We start from the raw sequence: 25483 nt of genomic DNA on the forward strand, positions 1-25483 counted from the left end.
AGCTGATATCATAACCTGCTCACCCAAACTCCCAAATGCACTCCCCACCCCGAAGTTTGAAGGCTACACACTCGCTCTTCCCCCCTTTAAGTCCACAAGCCCTTAAAGGTAAGGCACAGCCCATGGGTGCACCACAGAAGCAGTATCAGAAATTATTATTATTATACCAGTGACCTGCAGACCACTGAAATCAGCGAGTTTTTAGGGATTTTTTGTTTGTTTGTTTGCCTTTAAGTAACAGACAGAAATCACAATATCTTGTGGTTCCACCTCAGGCAAATGCACAGAGACAAACTGAGCAGTGCTCCTACAGCTGCTGTTCATTTTCAGTCTCTATAACCCAAAACAGGCCCAAGGATTTCAGGCTCAGCTCCTCTATCTTTTGGGACCACCAGCACAACGTTTTTAGGCAACTCAGTGACAGAGGCATGAGGCCACTCTGACTGACACAGCCAAGTAAACACAGACACGCTGGTTTAGGAGCAAAACCAAAAAAGAGTGGAAATAACTGGACTGTCAAATTCTGAGCAATAAGTTCAATCTGTTCATACACCTGATAACTCAAGCATCTCCTCCAACTTTGCTTACTGGAATGCAACACTGCTGCTTTACCAAATGAAGGAGGAAGACTCCTTGCCTGCTGGAGGATGGAGCATCCCCGCTGCCGAGGTCCCAGTGCACACCAAGCGAGTGGCAGCACTGCTACGTGTTACAGAAACGTGGGCAGGCTCAGCGTGGTTGAGTTCTTGGCTAAAATACTGTTGTTTGGTGCACGCTGCCCCGCTGTTAGCATTGACAGCTCTTCAGAAATAACTGACTGATCTTCGCAGCAAGGCAGGGAGAAGGAAAAGCTGTCATTATTCATACTAATGAGACAAGAAATAGGCAGAAGAAGATAAATGACTGATCTAGAACCGTTCAGCAAGTTAGTACATAGCTAAAACCCGGTTCTTTTAACAAAAGCACCCATACACTAATCCTCTGCTGTCCCACTTCCAGGTCGGTGAGGTGATACTAACAACGGGATTTGTTCAATTATTTCACAGGCTGCACAGCGCAGTCTAGATTTATTTAAATATCAAAGCAAAATCTAGACAAAAACCCCCACCAAATGAATGTCATTTTCCCCTGCTTTGGTTCCCCTCCAAAGCCTGCAGCTCAAACATCAAAAAGCCCCAAGCTCCGGGCAAGAACTCCAGCTCCAGCTTTGTTGGCGCGGCGCCACTGCAAAGCCAACGGGGGCTGCCGCCCTCGTGCTCTGCCAAAAAAGCAGCACCTGCCAGCAGTGACACCGAGCCTCTGCTTCAGGATCCTCGTCCAGAATATCCAGCCCTGCCGTCAGATGCCTGCTGTCTGGGCCATGAAGCCTCACATCCCAACGAATCTCACAGAAGTTAACAGGAAGCTAATTGCCAGCAATGCCCAGGAGTCCCCTAAGTCACACACACGACGCACGGCTTCCCTTTGAATCCACGGAACTCAGGTTATGGATGTGAAGGAAGCAAAGAAAATACTAAGGAATTTAGACTTTAAAATAAATAAATAATAATAATAAAAAAAAAAAAAACAGGAAAATTTCTAAACGATCAGAATTTATGAGCAAAATTTGTTTTAAGAATTTTGTTCTAAAGAATGCCTCAATCTGGTAAGGCAGAGGGGAGGTGGGATTATTTCTGTAGCTGAGAAAAGACAACTTCAGAAAATTTTCCACTCTTCAAATTCCTTGCTCTCCTTGAGAGCTATGAAGCCTCCCTTCCTTGACATGCCAGCTGCTGTCATTCTCTCTCTCACCTCTGTTTCTGAGTTCTTTATTGCAGGATGCATCGCACTACTCACACATCAGCCTTGGTGGCTTCTACACTGCAACTTAAGCAGCTCTTGGTCTCCGACAAGGCTCTCCTATTGAACCGACACAACTTTCATCGTCAGCATCAACACTGCAGGAGGAGGAGACATTCCCCACCTCTTCTCCCCCAGCTGAAGCCTGGGCAAATGGCGAACGAGGCAGGAAGAGCTCTTCATAAACAGCCTGGCTGGCGTGTATCAGGCCACCAGTTAGCAAGATACGGCTGTCTCTGCTCTGGAGTTCCCAGGGGTGCAGGAAAAGGCGCCCGTTCTTGTAAGGCAGCTTCTTTCCCCTGCAGCACCGTGCTCTTGCCAACTGCGCGCCGCCCCAGCAGCCAGACCACAGCTCCCCGCTCCCTGCTGCCAGATAACGCGTCCAGCATCCGCTGCCAGCCGGGGGTGGGATGCAGCACCGCTGCTTCGAGGATCAACACCCGGGATCCAGCCTACATAAGCTGCTTACGGGATTTACTGGACTCCTGACAGTCGGTATCACACAGCCAGAACGCCGAATGTCAAGTGCTGGAGATCCAGCCCTGACAAAATCCGGTTCAGGCAAAAGGCCCACAATTACCCCTCTGCAAGGGATGTCGTTTACAGGACGTGACCGGCTGCGAAGAGAATGCTGCAATTACCATGCTGGGGAACACTAATTGACTTACAGCAAGCAATGCGTGACGGGAAGGGGGAAAGTCTCACCAGCAGCACAGCTAGCTACAATAACTGCGGATCGCCTGGAAGAGGAAAAGAGCAGAGATCCATGAATCAGCGAGCCTTGCTGTAACAAACAGGACAACTCCCTTCGTCCACCCCACGGCGTGGCCGTCAGCAATGACTTCTGGCATCCACCTGCAGGTCCGTGCTGAGGTGAGGACGCGGCTTTCCCCACTCTCCTTCGCCTGCCTGCTGCGCCCGCTCTCGGAGGCGAGGGAGGACTTTGTTCTCCGTCATCGTAAACTTTATGGTGTGGGGTTTTTTTGTGCTTTTCCTAAAATCTCACTGAGAGGCAGCGCTCAGACGGGAAGCTCATTTCTTAGTTAAGCAGGGAGGTTGGAAACTCTAACCTTAGCGGTTCGAACCCAGCCTGCGAAACAGCAATCTCAGCACTTAACATTTGCTTATTTTAAACAAAAACATGTTTATGGAGGGAGGGAGGCTTGACTCACTCCCTGAGCACCTGGGATCACCAGTCCCGCATTAGGAAGGAGGCTGCAGTGCACAATCTCCCCGATCCCCGCGCGGTGCCGGGCTCTGCCCGCGTTACCCCTGATGGATGGGAAGCCGTAGGGACGGATTTTCCTGACGGTGCCCTCAGGACTGAACCAGACGAGCCTCACACACCCGCTCTAGCCCCACAAACCGTGTTCACCTGGCTCTGGGCACCGAGCTGCCCAAAGCACCCACAGGCCTGGCGCGTGTGGTGCCACCCCGAGCTGCTGCTGCCCTGTGGTGCCCGTACAGAAACTCACCAACACCGCTCTGTAAGCACCAAGCACGCCCCATGACAGCCTCCACAGCCACATTTCACCGTGCTTTTAACTCCTAGGGGCAGCCTGAAGCACTTCTTGCCCTCACGGGGAGCCAAAGCCGGCTGCCCCCCGGCCGCGCCTCAGCCCTCAGCCCTCAGCCCGCCGCCCTCAGGGGGCTCCGCGCCCGCTCCGCGCCGCTCTCTGCCGGGCTCCTTCCCCTTCTCCCCCGCCACCACCGCCACCAACAGCCGTCCCGGGGCACTCACCCGCTCCCCAGCCACCTCCGTGCCGGTGCTGGTGCCGGTGGAGGCCGGGCAGGAGGCGGGCTGCCCTCACGGAGGTGGGGCCGGGGCGGGGAGCCAGCGCCTCGGACACCCCCGCGCCCGCCCCGGGACGGCCCTCACGGAGCTGTGGTGCTCCGAGACAGCGTGCGCACTTGGGCAAAAAGGGACTTTTATGGGTTTCAACTCGCTTTTTCTAGATGTTTCAACCCCCTTTTACTTTTCCCTGTACTCCTGCGCAGGCTGAGTGTTGGAAATGGACACGGCAGTTCACGTTGTTTTGATTGAGGGTTAATTAACCGGGGCGATCCAGCATGCTGATGAGGAAAGTGCAGGGCTCCGCTCGCACGCTGCCCTGTGATTGAATTCAGCCCCCAGGCACGGGCTTTATCTCAACAGATCTCACAAAGATCCCTTTGACTCACGGGGAAATGGCTGTGCTGCGGTGTTTGCCTTCATCTGCCTGCCCTCCCCAGCACAAACTTTGTCTGACCTGGACTGCCTCCTCCTCCTCCTCCTCATCTTCCTCCCTGACAGAGCCATCCCTCCTCAGCTCATGCCCAGTACCTCAGCCAGCATGAGGAGGCAGCATTCGGCCTACACAATGAAAGTTTTATGTCCATAAAGTCATTTTGACCCATAAATAATTGACTGTGGCGCTCCAAATTGTAGCAAACTGATTTCCACATCAGCTATGATGCTGCTCTGTCCCTATTCAGCACCCTGGGTTGATCAGCATGATTACATACTAATCTGTTTAATTACTGCATCTATAAACACATCGCTGCTCGGTGGTATTTGCCTTGCTCTTGGTGATCAGCATTTGGCCGACACGGCCTCCTTGTACACAGCCCCCTCACAGGCCCTGAGCAGAAGCAACACAAACAGACGTAAATAATGGTACAAATCCACATCATCCTCATTAGAAACCTATTCACCAACAAACGCAGCACAATCCCTTTCAGTAGACATTCTGGATTGCCGTACATTTGCATTGCTGAGTGGAAAAGGAGGTAATTGAGAAAATAAGCAGTTTATGAAGCTCCCAAGTATAACTTCAGGGAGGTGACAGGCAGGAACTTTTAACTCCCTTACACTGTATATAAAGTGTGCGTAATGTTTCTATAAAAATGGAAATGTATGCAAAGGGTAAGTGGAAGAGTCACCCTGTCACCCTGCAGGCTACTGAAAAAGAATAGGAAGAAGACTTCCACAGAGATGTCGTAGAGAAGATGCAATTATAAAAAAATAAAAATAATATCCTGCATTCATTTCCCTCCCATTTCACTTAGAGGAAAGGCTAAAATCCTGTCAGCATCCTCAACGTGTGGTTCCGTTGAGCTGCCAGGCGTGGAGAGCCGCTGTAGGTACTGTCACACAACACGCACACTGCAAAGTTTAGTTCAGTTTTATTTTTCCACTGTAACGGTTTTCAAATGATACATCATGCAGTCTGCCAGTGTATCCATCCATTTCTGATAGAATTTTAGAACGAAGATAAAATACTTATCTCCATGGGATGGGGGAAGAAGGGTTCAGATCTGCTACCAAGAGTTTAATACATTTCAGCATTGCTCGATGCAATGGCAAAAAAATTTCCCCTTGTTACCAGCAAAACGTGTCCACACTTTATTTTTTCCTAAAATGAACACTACTGTAAAGATACATAGAGCCCAGAGAATACACATCTGCAGTACACGTTACACACTTTACAAACTAGACATGTATAATTCTACAGAATGCCTCAACCCCTGCGGTTCTCCCACCACGAAACGTGGTTCAAATGGACAAGATTGTGAGAGCGAGAGACGAAGGCGTGCAGCGGTGTTCGTCCAGGACGGCAGACCTCGTCCGGTGCACTTCAGTTCATACAGGCACAGCAAAGACGAAAATCAAAGCAAGGGTAGAATCAGATTATCCTGCCCATTTCATTTTTAATTCCTTTAATATCCAGCTGATACATTGCCATCATATTTACACGGGGTCTTCCTCCTCTAGTAATGGAAAGTTGATTAGGCCTCTTCCTTTTGGACCTCCATGAGCAATTGGTTTAAATATCCTTTTACCCAAATGAAACAATGTTAAAATTATTTATTTCACCTCCAATCCTTATTTACCAAAATTTCAGACAAATGTGTACTTTAATCTATATGGCTTTCTAAAATTATATTTAAAAGTTACTCATATAGTCTGTTGGCGGAAATCACCATTTTTTGACTTATTTAAAAAAAAAAAAACACTTTCAATATTTTCAGGATAATCCAATTTCACCCTTGCTGAGTAAAATACAAACTTAAAATGTGTCAGCCAAGATCCTCCTAGGTTTAACTTTCCTTGCTTTTGAGAAAACAAGTCAATGAAACATGAATTCAAGGACAAACACAAGATATTTGAACATATCATTAAGAGGTGAGCAGGAAGTAATTTTTTATTACTAGCAAAAAGAACAATATGCATTTTAGTTTCATCTGAAGTACGTTTTCCATTTGTGAACAGTGTCTCCACCAAAATTTGTCCCATGCACAACAAATTTAATTTGCGCTATATAAATCACAACTTTAAAATTAGCCTAAGAATAAATATAACACAACATTCAAAGAGCAAAGAAAGACAGCATCAGGTAGTGGGAATAGCAAAAGACAGGGTTTGATCTCTGCAGAGCAGATGTGTGGTTTTCATTTCTATGTATAAAATGTGTAAGACTTAAAAATGGTACAAAAGTTGAATATACAGTAAGCAATACAAACTTAAATTGCCTAATTAAAATAGGCGTACAAAACAAGAATCCAGAAGCAAAATAAGTTCAATTGACCGATGTAGTATTTTCCAATTGAGTAAGTGTCTTAGGTATTTCTTTTTGAGGATTTAACCTAATGCATCTCGTCGTCATTTCAGTTTTAGAAAGTCCTCTTACAGCCTTGATGCAGAAGTTAACTTGGAGAAACTCGCTTTATTTTAGCTAGGTGAACTGACTGGCTGATCAGCACTAGCGCAATTAAGAGATGTCAAAGCTAACTTATTCCTCAAGCTGAAGAAAGCTGTCTAAACTGTCACATGTAACTAATGATGATGGTGCGAGGAACTTATGAAATTTTTTAAGCTAATGCTGCATTTAAATGCAATTCCTTCATAAACTTTGAAGTCAAGACAGAGCAGAAGCTATACTACAATACAAAATCTTTGACAGAAATTAAGAATTTGGTATTCTTTTTTTTTTTTTTCTTAAGACAACTGCTTTAGAACCAAAACAAGAGGATAATGAGTTCATAGTAGAAATTTCAGCTCTGAACAGCTGATAAGATAGCACAGAGTAGCTCTGAATTAGTCATTTTATTAAAGATTGCATATGGCAAGTTCACAGTTCATTTTCCTGGCAGTGCACATGCACATAAAGAAAATATAAAACTTTGAAAAATACAAAATAAATTAAATACATGCAAATTTGCAACTTCATTAAATATTTTAGCAAAATGCTCCCCAACATAGTGCAACATTAAAAAAAAAAAAGTTAAATTAAGTCAACTTACTTTGCAAGAACCTAAATAACTTCAGTAGAAAAAAAAAAAACTAAAGTCAATTCACAATCTTTCAAAAAGGCTCTACATTACCTAAATAGTTCTATGTCTAATAACGTGAACACATTCAGAAATTAAAAAAAATATATATAAGTCTCAAATTAAGTAATAGCAAATGTCTGCAAAAGAAGACTAGAGGGCTATGCTCGGCTGTAACCTTCCTAAAAGCCACGCTTCCTTAAGAGCTCGGGTTGGCTACCGTGCATTTGAAGGATGAGGATATGTGTGTGGCAGAAGCAGTAGGCACGGAGGAGAAGCAATAGCTTCTACCTGCTGGCTGAGCTTTCCCTGAAGGATTCCAGTGCCCCCTTGCTGAGAAGGTGGAAACTTTCCGTCTGGCACCGGAGAGGTCCAGGGAAGGCAGGTGGTCTCATCCTTAGCTTGGTGAGCACTGGTGTCCTATCTGTAGGATGGCTTGCACGTTGCAATGAGGCAATACACGAGCAGGAAATACATTCTCTTCCCCTTGCAATACGCTCTTCATCTCCTAACACATCTAACTCCCAAATTTGGTCTGCAAAGGACAGCTTGAGTACGTAACCCTCACCTCCTTTTGGACCCTCTCTGTATAATATCTTTTCTAAGGCAGGGCCTGGGGCTTTGAGGGGATTTTTTGTTTCTTTAAGGTAGCGTCTGTTCCGGCAGGGGGCTGCTCGCTGCCGCCTCTGAATTCCGGTGTGAGCAGATCGGGGCTTGCCGAAGGCATGTGGGAAGGGGAGCGGGGGATGCTTGTCGGCTTTCCCGAGACAAGGCTTCTGCAGCATTCTGAAAGCTTTCAAAATCTCAGAGAGAACAACGCTTACGAACACATGGCTAGCCATCACACTCCAGGAAAACCCACCACCGTAGGGAGAACTACAAGCAGATCAGATCTTAAATTTAAGATAGGTCACACAGATATATTCATGTCACTACCACACTTCAAAAACCTAGACCTATACTAACAGATTTCTCTGCATCCCGTTTGATCTTTACCAGGTACTGCAATAAAGGTTATTTTGTACAGTCCAAAGATTTTTTTTATCAGGATATTACAAATGGTTCTTTGGGGAAATTTACTTCCAAAAATGTAAGCAGTAAAATTAAACCATATAGCAGCACATTTTCATCCCCTAAAAATATAAAATAATATGTATATTATACAGTAAATCAGTCATGACTGAGCACAATCACCTGCCTTTGATGGCACTTGGTCACTGAATAATTAATTCTTTGATGCCAGGAGTTGGGATTTACTGATGCAAGAGAGGACTTCGAGAAGCATCGATCTGAGTGGAGAGGCCCCAACCTAACCAGCGCCAAGGGGTCAAACGCAGTCAGTGAGCGATTCTGAGTGGCAGACTTCCTATCCTTACTTAGATGGTTATGTTAAATACATTGTACAAGTATCTGTAGAAGAGTTGAGCCGAACACTTCTGTACACGTGGAGATCCTACGAAGCTCAAAAATACCTAGGACCGGTGCATCGCAGATGGCTGTAGGAAGCGCAGGATGAACGGGACGTGGATCGGGTTGACGAGGAGGGAAAAAAGAAACTAGTGACTTAATGACAGTCCTTAACATGCTAAGTGGAACTGACCTGTCAAAAGAGAGCAAGAAAGGTAACGATAATTAGTGGATGTTTTAGATGAGAAGGCAGATACGCAACGCCGCAAATAATTGATACCTACGCCACATGGAAACTCGACGCGCGGCACACAAACAGCCACGACAACAGCAAGGGGAAGCACAGTTTTAATAATTCATGACATGAGCTCATTCAGCCTCGGAGAGGAATTTTTGTCAGGTCTAATTTTAAAGTTTCCAGCCCACAAATTGGCAGAGTCATAATGAAACAATTATCTTGATGAAATTCATTCTTTTGCCACCAGTAACACAGCATTCATGTCGTGTCTAAATACATCCTCAAACACGAGCTAAAGGTCTGACTTCTCCCCCCTCCCCTTTATTTCTTTGTTCTTTTAATGGGATTTTCCTCTCTACTGCTCGTCACCTGGACGTGCTGAAGAACAGATGTGTGCATATCTTAATTAACAAGTAACGAATGTAACTGCAATCGAGCTTGCAAACATATTATAAAATGAAAGGAACAAAAAAAATGACAAATCGAGAAAAATCCTTCAGCTGCACAGGTCTCCTGGCAGAAAAGTACTTTCCTGATATCTATATTATTTGCATATATCCTGGTAGGTATTTGAATAAATAATAATATTAAATAAGTAATTTGAAACACAGACTTTTAAAAACTGTTGCATTTCAAATTGTTATGCAGTTCCCATTAGCCATATGGAAAGCAACAGATGAGTAACTGAATGTGCCTGTCACTTCTTTTTTTAAAATAGCTAGTATAAAATCAGTCTTACAAAAGCAATGTTTTACTTAATTAAACGTTTTCTTGTATGATAATTTAGAACACAACTTTTTGGTATTAAAGAGTAAAGTATTAAAAAGAATCACCTCCTCGCTGTTTTTTTTTAAATTTACCCCGATTTAGCAGTGGCAATTGTAGTTCCTCCTAGTTGTCATCCTTGTTAACATCTTCAAGGAAACCAAGCTGGTTATTAATTCATGCCTCTTATTGCCTAGATTAATCTGTGGTCTGGCTAGATTAAATATAGTAATTCATCTTGCTCAAGGACTGGGAGGTGCTGGGAACATACCAGAGACTTCAGGATAAGGGAAGCCATTTAGTCAAGAGCCTGTTTGCACAGCGTGTTTCACAAATTCCGATCCCCTACAAGTCGCTTTAATAATTTCAGCGAGCGACGACTGAGCATTACTGCAATTGTTGGCATATCTTCATTTCACTTCTTCTCTTCGCTTTCAAAATGAGGCATCGGTTGAGTTTGAGCAAATATGAGAAGGGCAGGACAGGCAGCACGGGGCACCTGAGCACCCCCAGTGCTCACCCACCAGTGTGCTCAGGGGTGGATGAAGATCTGCAGGTCAGTATCATCGGTATCAGCGTTATCCTTTGGCCTGCTGCTCAGCCATTTACTGCATATCCTTCCCATGCACCTTGGTCCTGCCTTGCCTGGGCCACATTCAGTCCACGATGTAACCAAAGCAGACCTAAAGATGATCTCTGCTCCACCTGGAGAAAATCCTGACCAAGTCACGGGCTGCAGAAGTGCAGCAGCACCATGGCTCGCCTCTCCCTTTGCCACATGGAAAACATCACCATGTACATGTATGTATATAAGAATACATACTGTTTGAAAAAATATATATTAACCTCTTTGAAGCCTGCACTGTATTTAGTTGCACTTAGAAACTACTCCTAAATATAGTTTTAAATATGACAGTATACAACTAGGCTCTGTAGTTGAGCAGCAGAGAAACCAAAGCAGCTTTCCACACGACACAACTTGCAGCTCTTCCCAAATGGGGAGTATCATGCTCTCAAGGTTTTTCAATATACCTCTCCCCACAAAATTCAGAAACTGGAGAATGTATTTCAGCTATTTTTATTAAAACAGAATAAAGTTTGCCAGTGACACTGAGCTGAGAGGTGCTGTTGACCCCCTGGAGGAGGGAATTGCAGTGGCAGGCACCAGGCTCTGCTCCATGGGGACTGATGGCAGGAACAGCACAGAGCTGTGCCAGGGGATGCTCGGACTGGGCATGAGGAAGAATTTCTTTATTTGAGGGTGGCCAAACACTGGCACGGGCATCCTGTGGAGGCGGCTGATGACCACTGCCTGGCAGGGGTCAGAAATGCACTGCACCCCATCAGGACTCACAGAACTGCACTGCACCCCATCAGGACTCCTACTGCAGCAATTACCTTTTCACCACACCAATGCAAACTCCCTTTCTCCTAATTCCATCAGATCTAGCTTTGAGGTGTGCCCCAGGTAACAAGTTCATTGCAGCTTGTATTTCTGAAAAACTTTTGCGATTCAGACAGCATAAGGAATTACCTCAGAGAGCCGTTCCTTGGCCCACCGAGTCTTGTGTTTAAGCCAGCTACCAGCAATTTGCAATTTCTGACATTTTATTAACACCCACGTTTTTTTCTCTCCCATCTGCTGTTATCCAAACGCTAAACTTCTGGGGGTAGAAATCACCTCCTTACACGATGCTGATCGGCACCAGGCAATGTGGCCCAAACCAGGCTGAACTTGGCCCTGACCAGCCTCGGAGGCTTGCCCACGTCTGCAGAACAAACTTTACCAGCAAACTTTGTACAAACAGCCAAAGCACTGCTGGCTGTCATTGATGGGGTCATTTGCTCAGGTTAATAACTCATAATCACTGACCACTCCAGCAGCAATAAGTGGTTATTATCTTTACTGTGAATGATGAATGAACCTAAGACAAATTTCCCCTCGTCCTGATATGAAATTTTCATTCCAGAGATAGGCCACGTGACTTGACAGCAAACATTTATCTAGAAAAGCGATTTTTATTTCACTGCTGCTAAAGGAATAGAAAAGAAAGCTCTGTGCTACACCTACCTGGGTAGAACTGTGCTCTTCAAGAGCACGGGTCATATGGTGGGACTGCCAACAATGTTATGAAAATAACTCTTATAAAATGTTCCCTGCAGAAGTAGCACCTTTACTAATACTCTTAATTTAGGTCCCCGGGCTTTCATCCGGCAGGCTTAGAGAACCCAGCTTACTATAATACTCCCCAAATCATTTGGCAGCCAAATACTTGCAATTTGCCAACAATGTTTTTAATCAAAGGACCAAAGCCAATGAGAACTGACCTTTTTTAATCACTGCCCAGCTTTAATTTACTGTATCTTCAAGAGATCCTTCTACATTTGCACAAAAAAAAAAAAAAAAAAAATCTAGACCTTAACTGGGTTAAAAAAAAAAAAAAAAGTAAAAATAAAGCCTAAAAAATATGGTTCTCTGAAGAAGCAACGGCAGCATGACATGTCAAATTGTTGTCTTATTTACAGAATATATGACATTGTACAGCTAAGTGTTAGACTGAATCTTGAGCAGCAAGGAGTTTCAGTCTGATAAAAGCCAGAAAGGAGCATTACTATCAGCTAAGAAACACACACGTTTTAACTGGCTTCATTCCAATCTGCAGGATTTCCATTTGGTTTTCAGATCTTCTTCCCCCTATTTTTTTCAGAAATCATAAATCCCTAAGTTTAGCCAGCTTCTTCTAAGACCTTCCCTATTCTTTTTGTCCACCCCCATTGTCCATGAGCTACTCAGCGACGTGCTCCAAGCGCGGCCTGGATCTCCTCCGCCAACCTCAAATTCAAGGCTCAGCATCTAAAACGTTTGAAAGAGAGACTCTGACTGGTCTTTATTACCATCTAAAGTCTTATCTTATTATATGCCCAACTAGCTTTACATTTATTTGCTTTGTTAATGACTTTTATTAATCTACAGCTATTTGCTTGACGTGTGCCTACCCCTAGTGTGTGGCCTACTCCAGCCTGCCAGTTTTCATTCCACAGCAGCTGGTATAGTAAAGCCCTGCCCAGCTTAGGCAGGTAGCAGCTTTTTTTCCCGCAGAACAGTTATTATGTATGGCTGGAAATAGTTTATAGACCCCTTTATCACACTCTTTTTCCTTTGCTCATTCATGGGAATGCAGAGAAGTAGATAAGGGCTAACGTTCCTATGAGACGGAAAAGCAAATTTCAGCTCAAAATCAACTAATGCACTGAAGCACTCAGCAAAGACTTGCCCTAATTCATCCACAGCAAAAATATGTTGCTTGCAGCTACAGGGCTCACAGAAAACACAATGAACAGAAACAATCCACACAACACAATAAAAGCTTGACTGATGTGATGGATGGTTTGCATGCATGCATGACATGAAGCATTCTCAAAAAAGAAAAAAAAAAAAGAAAAAAAAAGAAAAACACACCCAAGAATGCCAGATGCCTAAAGGAAACCACGTATTATCAGAAAAGAGTCATAAGACAGAATTAATCCTCTGGAGGAGAAAAAAGCCAGACTTGGAAAGACTTTCTAGCAGTCTGTTGGCTGCTTCTCACAGCCACTCACTACCATCCACCTCTTAATATGCCTGTAACAAAGTTATCAACTAAAATAACTACAGATGTAAAATATCTCAGAAATGATGAGCATCTAATGGGAGGCTGAGTACATGAAGCAGCTCTGCTTTCCTGGACAAGATTTTTGCTTAGGAGAAGACCCAGAAACCCTCAAGCCCTTGCACTAAAGCAAAATATTTATATTTTTAGCTAAGAGAGCTGAGTAAGAGTACAAAGCAAAAGAAGTAAAAGTAAAGTTTGCCAAATTCTGACACTCAAGTTTGGAGAGTTCAGTGCTGCTGCCACTTAAGGCTGCTTTTCCCCTGCTCTGGGCTGCAGGGCTCCATGCTCTCCAGGCATCTGATTACGGCTGCTCAGGGGCACAGAGGGAGAGAGCTGGGGCTGGGGGCTGCCCCGGTGCTTGATGGGCAGGAGGAAAAAGTTAAATGCTTGTGAAGAAGCACGTTTACCATATGGATCCAACGCTCAAGTAGCATCTCACCCTAAAGCACGATGTTTTCAGCTTCTAATGCTTTCCATTTTGAGCTATGCCCAGGAAAAATCCTCACTAGTTTGCAGGCGTGGTCTGTCCACAGGCAGCTCCTGCACAGGCACAGGGGTGACTGGTAACTTATCACCTACATGGAGCTAGTTCCTAGTACAGGGTGAGTTACTAGAAGTCTTTATCCGTAAGGAATATCACAACAAGGATAACGTCATCATGCCAGAGAAAGTAGAAAGCGAAGCAGCCCCTAGAACTCTATTTTTACTGCATGAGTTTCACACCTCTCTGTGCTAATTTCAGTAGAGATTTGCAACAGCATTTCAGTTTATTAAAAAAGTTTTAAGTGATAAGTCATTAAAATAAAAACTCTGGGCGGCAGCTTGCAAAGTGCTCTAAACAAGGCAATCCTCACTTAAATCACTAATTTTCACGGTTAAACCATGGGCTAAAGATTCCCCCTGAAACCAGGAAAAAAAAGTACTGCTAAAAGCAGGACTGAGATACAAGAAAACTGGGTGATCAGAGAAAGAACGGTTGGGTAAGTTTCTTTGGTCTTACTTCTTGTCTATTTGGTGCTGTGATAGTAGCTGGAGTTTGACATCCCTCCCCCTCGGATGGCGTGAACAGCTGTCGGAGAAGACGCTGGGTAATGACCAGGGCGGATGGGCTTGGCTGCAGAGTAAAAGAAGAAAATGAAACAGGACATTTAGGTGTTTGTACAAGATTTTATATCTCACTTTATCCTCTAGTACAAACCCCCTTGTTTACCAAAAAGAAACTGTGCTTGGAAATTAAGTCTGTAATCATGCACATTGTGTTCCCGTACCTTGGCCAACCACACGATCACGTTTCTGCTGGTTGCAGAGCCATTTACCTGTCCTATCGTTCTTCTTGTCTTGTATGGATTCAGATTGCACCACAGATACATCACACAACTGAATTTAAAGGAATATTTGACTCTACCCAACCCAAATTAAAGCATGAGTAGTAATCAAACAAAAAGAGAGGAAGGGGCTGGAAAGCAGAGCAGATGTATGTGGGGGAGCAGGAAGAAAGTGAGACACCAACTTAAAGAGACAAGTTTCAGGTTGTTGGAACAGTGCACAAGACCCATTATGCCATTTATTTACTGAGCTAAATAGCTGAGGCACTTTAAACTTTAGGTGGGGCATATTCTATTAAAAAATGAACTCTGAAGATTCTTGTGCAACAGGGGAGAAGCAGACCCAGTGGTTTGCCCTGGACTCCTGCTTTCAAAGCTCTCTTTATTTAAATGTGAGCAAACAAACCAACTGTGAAATACGTGAGCAACCACTAGCCCTTTAGCAGGGTGTCCTTACCAATTTGAGCAGAGTGCGCTCTCCGTGCCATGTTTTTGGCTCTTACAGCCTCCTTAATGCGATCTACCTCCTGCTGGTAGCGCTTGCGGTCACGCATGGCGTTTTCCTTGGCCTCCTTCAGTGCGCTCTCCAGGGCCTTAACTCTCTCTGCCGTAGCTCTAAGTCGTTTTTCCAGCTTAGGAAGCTCACAACGAAGATCTGCATTATCACGTACCAGCTGCAAGAAGAGAAGTTTCAAAAATTGCCTATGAGAAACTGCAGGAGAGGTCCTCTTACAAGGAGGCAGAGAACATTGCTATTCCTCTTCACACCTTGTATGCCCTGAATGAAAGAAACAGGTGTGATTTATTTTCTTTTAATCATGCTGCTCATTTGTCCAGCTGAAGCTCCACAGGAAGATCAAAGAAGAAGAGAGTTTATTCCACTCAACAGGATTTCACAGATGATCCTGAAGGGTGAAGCTCCAGGACAAACCCATCCATTGCAGGGTGATAACCAATTTTCCAGACCCTCAGAGCAGCTGTGACAGAAACTGCATTTTTTTCAGAACACGGACGTGTCTGGCATTTCACAAACACTTGATCCTCTCAATACTTAAAAACTGCAAAGTGATTTCTTAGCAGTGTTTGAGGAGTATAAAGTTTCCACTTTTCCGAATAATTTCCAACATTATAAGCAACAGAAGGGGGATTCACTTTTAGATAAATAAAGCCTGATGCAAACAGAATTTCAGTTAGAAAAAATGGTACAATTTCTACTGAACAATTATAGCGCTGCTAAAAGTCAACAGATTACTGTTCCAAAGGAGCGATTCTCCCCTTTTGGAGCGAAGGGAAGAAAATGATTTAACTACCATATAAATAATACAGCAAAGCGACAGCATGCAGTAACATTCACACATTGTTTGAAAATTAAAATGTTTTACACCTGCTAGTCCAGGCCGTGTGCCAGAAGAAAAACAGAAACAAAGCTTAAAAAAAAAAGTTGTCACAATGTGCTTTTTCTGAAAGTGTTGAGCACATGTTCTACCCAACAGAATTTGAAATAAGAGCAGAATGAGATCATATTCAGGTCAAGTCCAATGTCATTTTTTTGGTAAGCTTCTTACGAGACACGGGCTCCTTGGTTGTTTTTGAGTAAATATGCACTAATGAGAGCTATAAAAATCTGTATCTGAAAAACCAGCAGACGCATGAACAGAGTGCAAAAAAGGCAAAACAGTAAAATGAAAAACATTATTAACACGTCCTGGTTTCTGCATTTAGAAACTAGGTCTTTAAACCATCTGTTAACCAGGAACCTTAAAATACTGAACCTTAATGGACACTTGTCAGAGTGCAGCAGTGCCTGCATTTTTTGGCATTTCTACAGGAATAAAAAAAGCAAATCTTGGAGATCACTCTGCCTCTAACAGGTTCAGAAAGCTGCAATGGAGAATGTCATGTTACGATTCAGAAATGAAACCAGAAGCCTCTTTTACTAGTTTGTACTCTGCAGCTGAGAAGTGAGATACAGCTCAATGATGCTGACATCTGACATCTTTTAAGAGGGTGGAAGTTTACTCATTGGCAGAAATGAGCCGATTTTATCTAATGAGATATACTTGTCCATATATATATAAACACACACACACCATTGATGTATACAGACTTCCAAGTAAGCAGAAGGTAAGGCTCTTTTCTCAACCTATTCCCTACATGCTTGCCTCCCACACATCCCTTCCACCTCCTAGTGGTCAGGCTGGCACCCACAGCAAGGGACTTTCTGTGCAGAAACAGGAACTCTTAAGAAAGAGGGAGCAGATTAACGTGCCCAGAGATGGCCAGCCTCAGCATCCTGGGGAGGCATCAGCCCTTCACCTGCACAGAAAACCTTTATTTCCAGCAATAAAAGCTGGGGTAAAGGAGGAGGAGGGGGAGACGTTCAGGGTGATGGCGGGTGTCCTGCCAAGAAACTGTTAGAGGTGATGAGCCCAGCTTTCCTGGATGTGGTTGAACACCTGCCTGCCAAAGGGAAGAAAAGTGAATGAATTCCTTGCTTAGCTTTGCTTGCACGTGCAGCTTTCGCTTCACCTATTAAGCTGTCCTTATCTCAACCCACGAGTTCTTGCACTTTTACCTTTCTGCTGCTCTCCCCCATCCCGCTGAGTGAGTGAGTGGCTGCGAGGTGCTGAGCTGCCTGCCAGGGCTAAACCACAACAACACGCCAAGAAGTAAGGGTAGTGGGAAGAGCAGCTCTAACACCAGCTCCTAACGCCAAGAAATTTAGTTGAGAACTATAGGTACCATTTCCTTAAACAGTACCGACATTTTACCTTCAAAAATTATCCTCTTAAACATACAAAAATGTAAGTTTAAAAAAAAAAAAAAAAGTAATTTGTAATACTACAGAACAGTGTTATATGCCAAGATTTCTCCATGGCTGAATTTTCAGAAGCATTTACTATTAATGAGCAAAAAAGACACAGTAGCTTTTGATTAAATAGTAACTAGGCACTGGAAGGAAGCAGAGTCCCTACCTGTTTGTGAACCTTTGTAAGCTGTTCCAGGTTGTTCTCAAGAAAGGAAATTTTCTGCTTCTGCGCAGCACTTCCACCTCCATCATCGCTGTCAAGCTCAACGCTCTGCAAGGAGAGTTCCAGGATTCAGCAAAACCATACAGAAACTCAAGAGGAAGATCAGGCATTTCTGAATTTAAGCTTGCCAAAGACAGGAAAGTCTTCCAGAGCCTCAAATTGTAGAGAATTTATCTGTTTCTTTGATATTTAGGGGCTGTATTGCCTTCTATAAAGAAAATAAATCATTCTTACTGAAAAATTATGTAGGGATCCTGAACAGGAAAATCACAGACGTTAGGGGAAAAAAGCATTTCCCTTTTTCCAGTTCTGGGAGACATTTTTAGCAAATAAGGGGTTTCAATCTCAAGAAATAAATAATAATAATAATAAACTCTTCCCCTAAACCACTTAAAAGAACTGAAAAGCAATGTAAAGCCTTTTAATATTTACACAACTTATAGCTCTTCTTCAACAGTTAAAAACGCATGAATTTCTGCTAAGAAATTTGTCTTTGGGCAAATAATAATTTTGCTAGGAAAAGGCTGTGTAGCCACAAGCCCATAAAAAGAAAGGGCCACAGCATTCAGTGTTTAGCATACATTAGCACAAGTTATATTGAGTAATTTCTGGTATCCATTATTCCTTCTTTCAGAATGCAGTAACTGAACTGGATGTCACTTAACTACCAAGACTTTTCCTTAACAAATTAGAGCCAAAACCTAGAGAAACATCAGAACACTCTTAAATTTATTACTTACTGTTACTAAAACAAACAAACAAACAAACAAAAAAAACATATTTTGTACCCATATGCAAAAAAAAAAAAAAAAAAGACTGGTTCAAAAGAGTGTATTCTTACTTTTTTAACACGGGTGGTGAGATCTTGAACAAACAGTTTGCGCAGGTTGTGAAGAGTCTGAAGTTCTCTTGCCTGGAAACAAATGACAGGAAAAACAACAGGCCAGTAAGACATCGTAGATAGTCTGGGGTTAAAACCAAAACAAACCACCTCTGCGGTAGATAATAGGACTTCATAGGACTTTAATGTGATTTGCCTATAGAGATGCTCCTGTCTGGACGTGCAGGCATTGGCTGTTTGAGCAGCCCAGTTCAGGCACTCACAGAGAGCCAGGGCACACACTCTTCCTCCTGCCAGTGCATTGACGTGTGCTGTCTGCAACACCAAAGCCACCTCTGAAAATAAATCACATCTGTTCTGAATGAAAGCTGAAGTCTCAGAACTGGCCATGGTTACACACAGCCAGCTATGTGAAAAAGCTCTGGGCTCACAGCGTAGCAAATTCACTGAATGGGGCTGAGTGCTTATTTGTAGGTACTTAAGATGTGAAAGTGCTCTTTAAGCTTTGGCAAAAATCCAGGCTTTCCCAGCTTTTTCTATACATCAGCTTCTCGGGCTCAGCAAAGTAATGACCTTGCTCCAGACTCGTATGACATGAGATGGGACAACTCTGCTCCTACTCCCAGAAGGACAAAAATGCTAAATCATTTGCAGGGAAGAAAACCATCTAGATAAGCAAGTTCCAACCAATCCCATATTTCACCAAAGCCATTCTGAAGAGAACCATCTTTCCAAAGCTGGTAAGAAGCTTCCTCACCCCTTCCTTTTCAAAATAGTCATCCAGATGACGCCCAGTGCCTACAGAGCCTGGTGCCTTCTTATGTGGTTGTGCAGGGATGAGACACCACTTGCCTTTAATGGCACATGCCCTCCTGTAATTTGCTATGCTTAATTTTTACTTCCCGTTGCAGTAATTATTAAACTCTAAAAATGTGAACAAAATTTTAATATAAGATAGCTCAAAGATATTTAGGGGATTTAAAGGAACAGCAAAGCAGAGTACCGATAGACAGACAGATTTCCCACAAGAGACAGAAACAGTAGCATTTTATCTTAAATTTTGAAATTTAATTTCACTATTTGAGGAAATGCACAAATTTAGCCTATTCTGATATAAATTAGTCTTTTTCATGAGCACAGATATAAGTGTTTTGGTAATACATCAAGGACAGAAGTAGGGAAAAAAAGCTTTTCAATAGGACATACCACAGTTTCCTCCAGCCCCTTAAGATCTTCTCTTGCTTGTTCCCTTTTATCATTAAGCAGTCTAGAAAGATCACAACATTAAACACAAATCAAAAATGTAAAAGTCGTATGAGACAGAAGAGAATCAATCAACAATCAGTTTGAGTGGATTATCTGCAGATTTCAGCAAACTGTTTATCTGTAGTTATTCTTTTGACTGTCCCAAATAAGCAGGTTTCTCACATGGAATGGCTGAGACACCACGTCCATTTTAGCTGGCATTTTGTGTGTCCATATATGAAAGTTGTATTTCTCATTTCCAGGAAAGGTTTTTACTTTTTTTTTTTTTAATCTGTTTTTAAAATCTTGTTTCAGTTATTGGTTTCTTGTTTATTTCCTTTTCTTTTTTTTTTTTTTTCTGTGCATTAGGTAATGGGGGCTTTAACACGCGCCATGATATTTCATAAAACTTGAGCTCTAAAACACCTTTTTAGCAACTAGCAAATCTATTATTAAAAAGCCTATGTTGTAAAGAAAAAAGAGTAAAGAGCAATCGTTCATTAGTACTGCATGTTGGCTTTGATACTGAAATGGTACTTTAAGCATGAATAATTCATCACAAGGGTTTCTCAGTAGGGCATTTCCTGTGGACACATTAAAAGACACTATATATTCACGGACACCAGGTGAGAAGACTGTTCACTTACATGAGCTTTTCCAGTTTCATTTCTCTTTCCTGGTCCTCAACTTTTAATTTATCATAGTCAGCACTCAGCTTTTCTTGCTCCAGTTGAAGCTTCTGATTCATACTAGAACACAAAAGAAAAAGTCTGTACAGCTCGGTCCTGAGGATCATAAACATGTAGGTAAGTCTCCATAAATAAAACTGAGTAACTCTACTGCAAAATGCTGGAAAACATTAAGACTAAGGAATCTGAAAAACAATAGATTTTATTTTGAAAACCTTAGAGAATTAAACAGTGAGCCATAAACTCTCCTTTTTTGTTTCCTTTATCTTAAAGGGCATGTGCTGATGTTGCAGTCTTTCTGTCCTGCTTCCTTATTTCCCTATTATCATTTAGCCACACTATAAATGTGGAAAGCAGGAACACCATGTCAGGATTGCCTAGATTTTATGAACTCTTATTTTTTAAGAGAACAATAAAAAAAAACTTATTTTTCCAAGTGCTGGTGTATCCAATGAAGTTACATGCCTACGTCAGGAAGACATATGAAGGATGTGAAAATGGGACACATTTGAGTCTGTGACAGGATGAGTATCTGTAAGAGGCCCTCAAAACCTGTATTTGCCAAATCTGTTCTCCTCCAAGCTTCCATTAACTACAACAGTATTCTTTTCTTTTCTTCTCCCCAGTTTTAAAGAATTGTAATAGCTCCTCACTAAAGAACTCAACCCTTTAAGCCACAATGCAAAATAGTTAAAGTGTTGGCTGTTTTATATAAGGACACTACTTTCCGTGAGTCTCTGAAATAGAGATATCAATTAAGACTAACAAAACCAACCATAAAACAGTTCTACAGTGTCACAGAGCAGTACAGGAACAAATAAAGTGATAGTGAGTGAACATACTCTCTGATTTCATCAATTATTTTCTGTTTCTCTTCAATTTCATCTCTCAATCTGGACAGCTGCTTCTGATGGGCTTCCCTGTGACTCTCCATCTGCTGCTCCAGTGCCTTCTGCAGATTACAAAACACAAACCCATACATGAAACAGAAATCGTGTAGCTCACCTACGGTTTCTTTTTACACATCAGCTAAATCAACCCATCTTTCTGGATTTGAGTGAAACTTATCAAATTACAACGATTACAAAATTGCAGCTACTCCACTACACGTTTCATTCAGCAGAATCACACCACTTACTGCTCCTTTTCTTGCAAAAATAGTGCATATGGAAAACAGGGTAAGCTAAGGGGGCTTTGAATATCAAGTGCCAAGAATGACACCTTTTATCAGCCTCCTCTGTTTATTCACCGGAAAATGAGTACAGACATACCTGTGACAGAATTCAAACCCAAAATGTTCTGCCCCTCTCTGAATTATTTATCCTCAGCCCTGTTATTTAAATTGTAGGATTAAATATACTTCAAGCGGTAAGAAAAAATTGCATTGATCTCCTTTGCTAATAAATTATTTTTTTTCTTCTAACTGTAAGAAATAACTGTACAGCTATTTTAATAACTTTAAGTTTTTATAATGGAGGTAAAAGTTCTCAAGCTGACAAGCCTCTATCACTACCCTTGTACAACTCTATTTTTTCTTTTGCATAACTTGTGATCCCATCAGAAACATGACTTGCACATTATTTGCTAATGTTTCCTCTTTGCATCCTACAGGAAGAAGAAAATATCAGAAAACGGGTTTAGATTTCATTATCATTTCTAGGAGATGGTCAAAATTATTGCCAAACAATTTGGGAAAGTGGTCTGGCCTCTTTTACATTCAATTTTAGTTCCGAAATCATATTAACCCCAGTAGCCTGATCCACTGCTTAGCAAATTGCTTTTGAGAGCTCCACTGACGTAAAATTAGAGTAACATAGAGGTGAATCAACGTAAGTTTTCAATCATACATAAAACTGTTCTCAACTCAGGATGCAATATACAGGGTCTTATTTTCCAGTTCTCTGTTCACGTGATTTGAGGAACCAAGACATCTCTGATTAAGCAAACACAGTCCACCAGACCTCTGTACTCCCTGAAGTTGGCTCAGCATACAAACTAGTCTCAGAAGACACACTCACATCAGATACTCGGGCTCTAACTTACTTTTTTTCCTTCATCTGGTCACCAGCCTCAATGCTAGCAACTTCACCAATTTCAGATTGCCAAGGTCACTCAATCATAAGAGGTCACGTTTTCAAAGAGAAGTCAGCAATTCTGACAGAGGCTGAAAGGTTTTTTTTGAAAGCACGCAACATGCAAGGAAGACAAAATTACACCCTAATTATCAACTAATGAATGATCTCACTGAGAAATCCGCTTTAAAATTGCAGCAGGCAACACTACCTTCATTTCCTCTGCATCCTGAAGCCGGGTCAGATGCTCCTTCTCCTTATCTTTGAAACTGACTTCGTGCATTTTTTCTGTTTAAAGTTTGAGACAGTTAAGAATTAACGAAACAGTTCTAGAACTTTCCTACATCAAGCCTTTGAAAAAAAAAATCTGTGATGTGGCTAGGACGAATGGGTTAATTATGGTTTTATCTGAAGTGTAACGTCCAAGTGCAATGTGTTAAATATTCTAAATCACAATTTCATGACTTCACTGCAAAATATAAGCAGACAAAAGGACTACAAAGGCAATAGTTCAATGTCAAAGCATGCCCTGTGTAATCAGGTCTTCCATGACTTCTATCTGTGTGCTGCAAAGCATAGGGCTAGATAAATGAACTCAAATCCCATCTGTTCCATCATATTTCTGTGACAATAGGGATGCACGTATGACAAAACTAGAACAGGACAGAACAATCAAATGCTGCAATGGTGCCAGGTGAGCTGTATTTACAATACTGTTGTCCAAAACTGAATTTTGTGAGATACAGTTGGTAAAAGAAACTATGACCATAAGACCCAGCTCTGTACCTTGAGCACGCAACTTGGCAAGTTCTTCGTTGAGAGAATCCTGTGACTCCTCCAGCTGCCTTCTCTTCTGCTCCATATTTTGCATGTAGTCTGTGAGGGACTTGATCTTTGCTTCATGCTTTAAAGACAAAGGGAATAGTAATGAGATGTGAGTACCACATTGTATTGCCTAAGAATTCAGGTACTATTCTAGGTAAAGGAGAAAAATAGAAAGTTCTCCATGTCTGGCACTGTTAACTAGGAGAAAATAGAGCAAGAGATCTGAGAAGGAGGTAACAGATCAAAACAGACTGCATTTTTAAAGGCCATTCCTAATAGCCCAAGATACATACTGAACAATACAGCTGGTAATTCCAAAATATTGCTGGAAGCTCATGACTTGGCATTACACAAACAGCAGCAGCTTTCTGAAACCAGCTGAACACTGGGCTGGGATAAATCCTGAGCTTGCTTTCTGGATGCTTGAACCTGCCTGCATAAGCTCAAACCAAATTTCCACCCGCTATCCTGATGGTTTGTTTCTTGCTAATGACCTTTAGAATTAAAAGGGCTTACACTCAAAACAGAAATTAGTGAAGGACACACTGAAAACATCAAAAAATGAATGATAATATTCTAACTTGGGGGTAAACTGAGTGTCATGGAACTATTACATCCTATTATTAAGGTCACTGAAGGATTTGTAGTTCATTTTTCTCAAGGTTCACCTTGGCTGAGAGCGGCTGAGACCTCTGAGCTGGTGTTACTCCTGTGCCCCAGAGATCAGATTTAGAGAGGCACAGGCCTTAGCAGAAACTAAAGCAGTCCAGAGCCTGCAGGCAGCGAGGTCTCCAGGAAGAAAAGGGCACACACAGAACTGTTCGCTTCAGCAGCAAGTACTCTAATAGATTTCTAAACCTGACAAGAGACTTGGTCAAGTCCCAGTTTGGCTGCAAATGTTGAGGCTCCAGAGCACAGGCTCTGGGTACAGCACCCAGCAGTCATGCACCACCTCCTGGATCAGCTTAACCCAGTAGCTGCGTGGCCCTGTGTCTGTTATTTCGATATGGTACCACGGTGGTTATGTGACTATCACCATATAGAAGCATGCTGAACCATCTAACGGTATAAAAGGCACCATACAAAGGAAGTTTAGTTGTGCCGCTGTGGGCCAGTAAAGGAAGAGCAAGGTGTAAATGCATGTTAGCAAACATAAAAATTACTCCAACTGAACCCTAGAGCAAGGAGGAAGAAATCAGCAACGTAAATGTCACATTCGTCTCAGCACAGTGCTCCAGATGCTGACAATGCTCGCTGTAATGCCCTCATCAGCAACATCAGAATGAAACTGCCAAAATTAGGACTCAGAGAAGGAGAAGAAGAAGCTTAAGTGTAACATCAGGAAAAAAGATAGAAACTAAAGAAATGCGTTACAATTTTAATGGTATCATTATTGCCATTGAAGCTCCTTCTGCATAAAAATATTCCTTTTCTTTCTACAATAATTAGATCTAGAATAATAAATAAGCTGTCAAGATTCAAATTATGCTAACAATAAATTTTGGCTTTAGAGATAAGGTGCATCTGCCCATTAACACAACTTTGAGCATAACAACATTCAGCTTCTTCCTGCTCTTAAAAACACAGGCCTCAGTATGTGCTGAGTTGCAGGGCTTCCAAAATGGCAAGGCAAGGGGACCACCTGCTTGAGAGTATTTCTGCTTGGTTTCTTCACCATGTCAAGATACAATAGAAATGTAGGGGAGGAAAAAAAAAAAGTGTGGCCTTGGAGTCTTGCCTCTTATGTTACATCTTTCCTCAGCTTTAGATAAGTCACTCAAATCCTAAACCTCCATGTTCTGTCTGCAAATAGGTACTGAAGACAGCTGTTAGGTCACGTTTATGAAAAGCTCTGAGCATTGAAGATTTAGGACTTCAGTGGGACTTCAGTCTAGGAAGAAAAATGCCAATCCTGCCCAGACAGACAGGCTGGCTTCCACTTACTGCTTCACTGGGTCAGCATAATCCGAAAGCATGGCTGAGTGAAACTGTCCCACCAACACACTGCTGATACCTTCATTCCCAGCCGTGTTGCTGAGCCTTTTTTGCCAGCAGAAGCATGCACATAAGCTGCTTTAGGAGTCAAACCTTAATCTGCTTTCCTGATTCAAGTTCTCAAGGAAAGGGAGCAGGACAGATTGGCAGAAAGCCTTTAGTGGCCATGTCAAGTTTAAGACAGAATAAAAAGCATCGCCTTACTTAACATTTTCGGACAGCCAATACCCTCAGGACTCCAGCCTCC

At 42.4% G+C, this 25483-nt stretch overlaps 2 protein-coding genes across 9 annotated transcripts in view; both read right to left on the reverse strand.

Annotated features, from left to right (window-relative positions):
- Window positions 1–3781, reverse strand: part of LYPD6B (LY6/PLAUR domain containing 6B) — a 42136-nt gene extending 38355 nt beyond the window's left edge. For 4 of the 8 annotated variants that reach the window (XM_068687008.1, XM_068687000.1, XM_068686999.1 and 1 more), the window contains exon 1: window positions 3581–3765. The gene's annotated coding sequence lies outside the window, so the exon portion shown is untranslated. Of the gene's footprint in view, window positions 1–2507; window positions 2538–3314; window positions 3350–3580 lie in introns of those variants that run through there. The other 4 variants (XM_068687010.1, XM_068687007.1, XM_068687002.1 and 1 more) reach the window with 4 other exon arrangements.
- A 1204-nt stretch (window positions 3782–4985) lies between these two features.
- Window positions 4986–25483, reverse strand: part of KIF5C (kinesin family member 5C) — a 62533-nt gene continuing 42035 nt past the window's right edge. The window contains exons 17-26 of the mRNA XM_068687011.1: window positions 23203–23320; window positions 22628–22704; window positions 21187–21296; window positions 20303–20404; window positions 19617–19677; window positions 18411–18482; window positions 17513–17617; window positions 14995–15211; window positions 14213–14326; window positions 4986–8749 (exon numbers count right to left, since the gene is read on the reverse strand). Coding sequence (XP_068543112.1) covers window positions 14220–14326; window positions 14995–15211; window positions 17513–17617; window positions 18411–18482; window positions 19617–19677; window positions 20303–20404; window positions 21187–21296; window positions 22628–22704; window positions 23203–23320 — 969 coding nt within the window. The 3' untranslated portion in view covers window positions 4986–8749; window positions 14213–14219. The remainder of the gene's footprint in view (window positions 8750–14212; window positions 14327–14994; window positions 15212–17512; window positions 17618–18410; window positions 18483–19616; window positions 19678–20302; window positions 20405–21186; window positions 21297–22627; window positions 22705–23202; window positions 23321–25483) is intronic.

Source organism: Anas acuta, chromosome 6 (genome assembly GCF_963932015.1).
Source record: "Anas acuta chromosome 6, bAnaAcu1.1, whole genome shotgun sequence".
Lineage (NCBI taxonomy): Eukaryota > Metazoa > Chordata > Aves > Anseriformes > Anatidae > Anas > Anas acuta.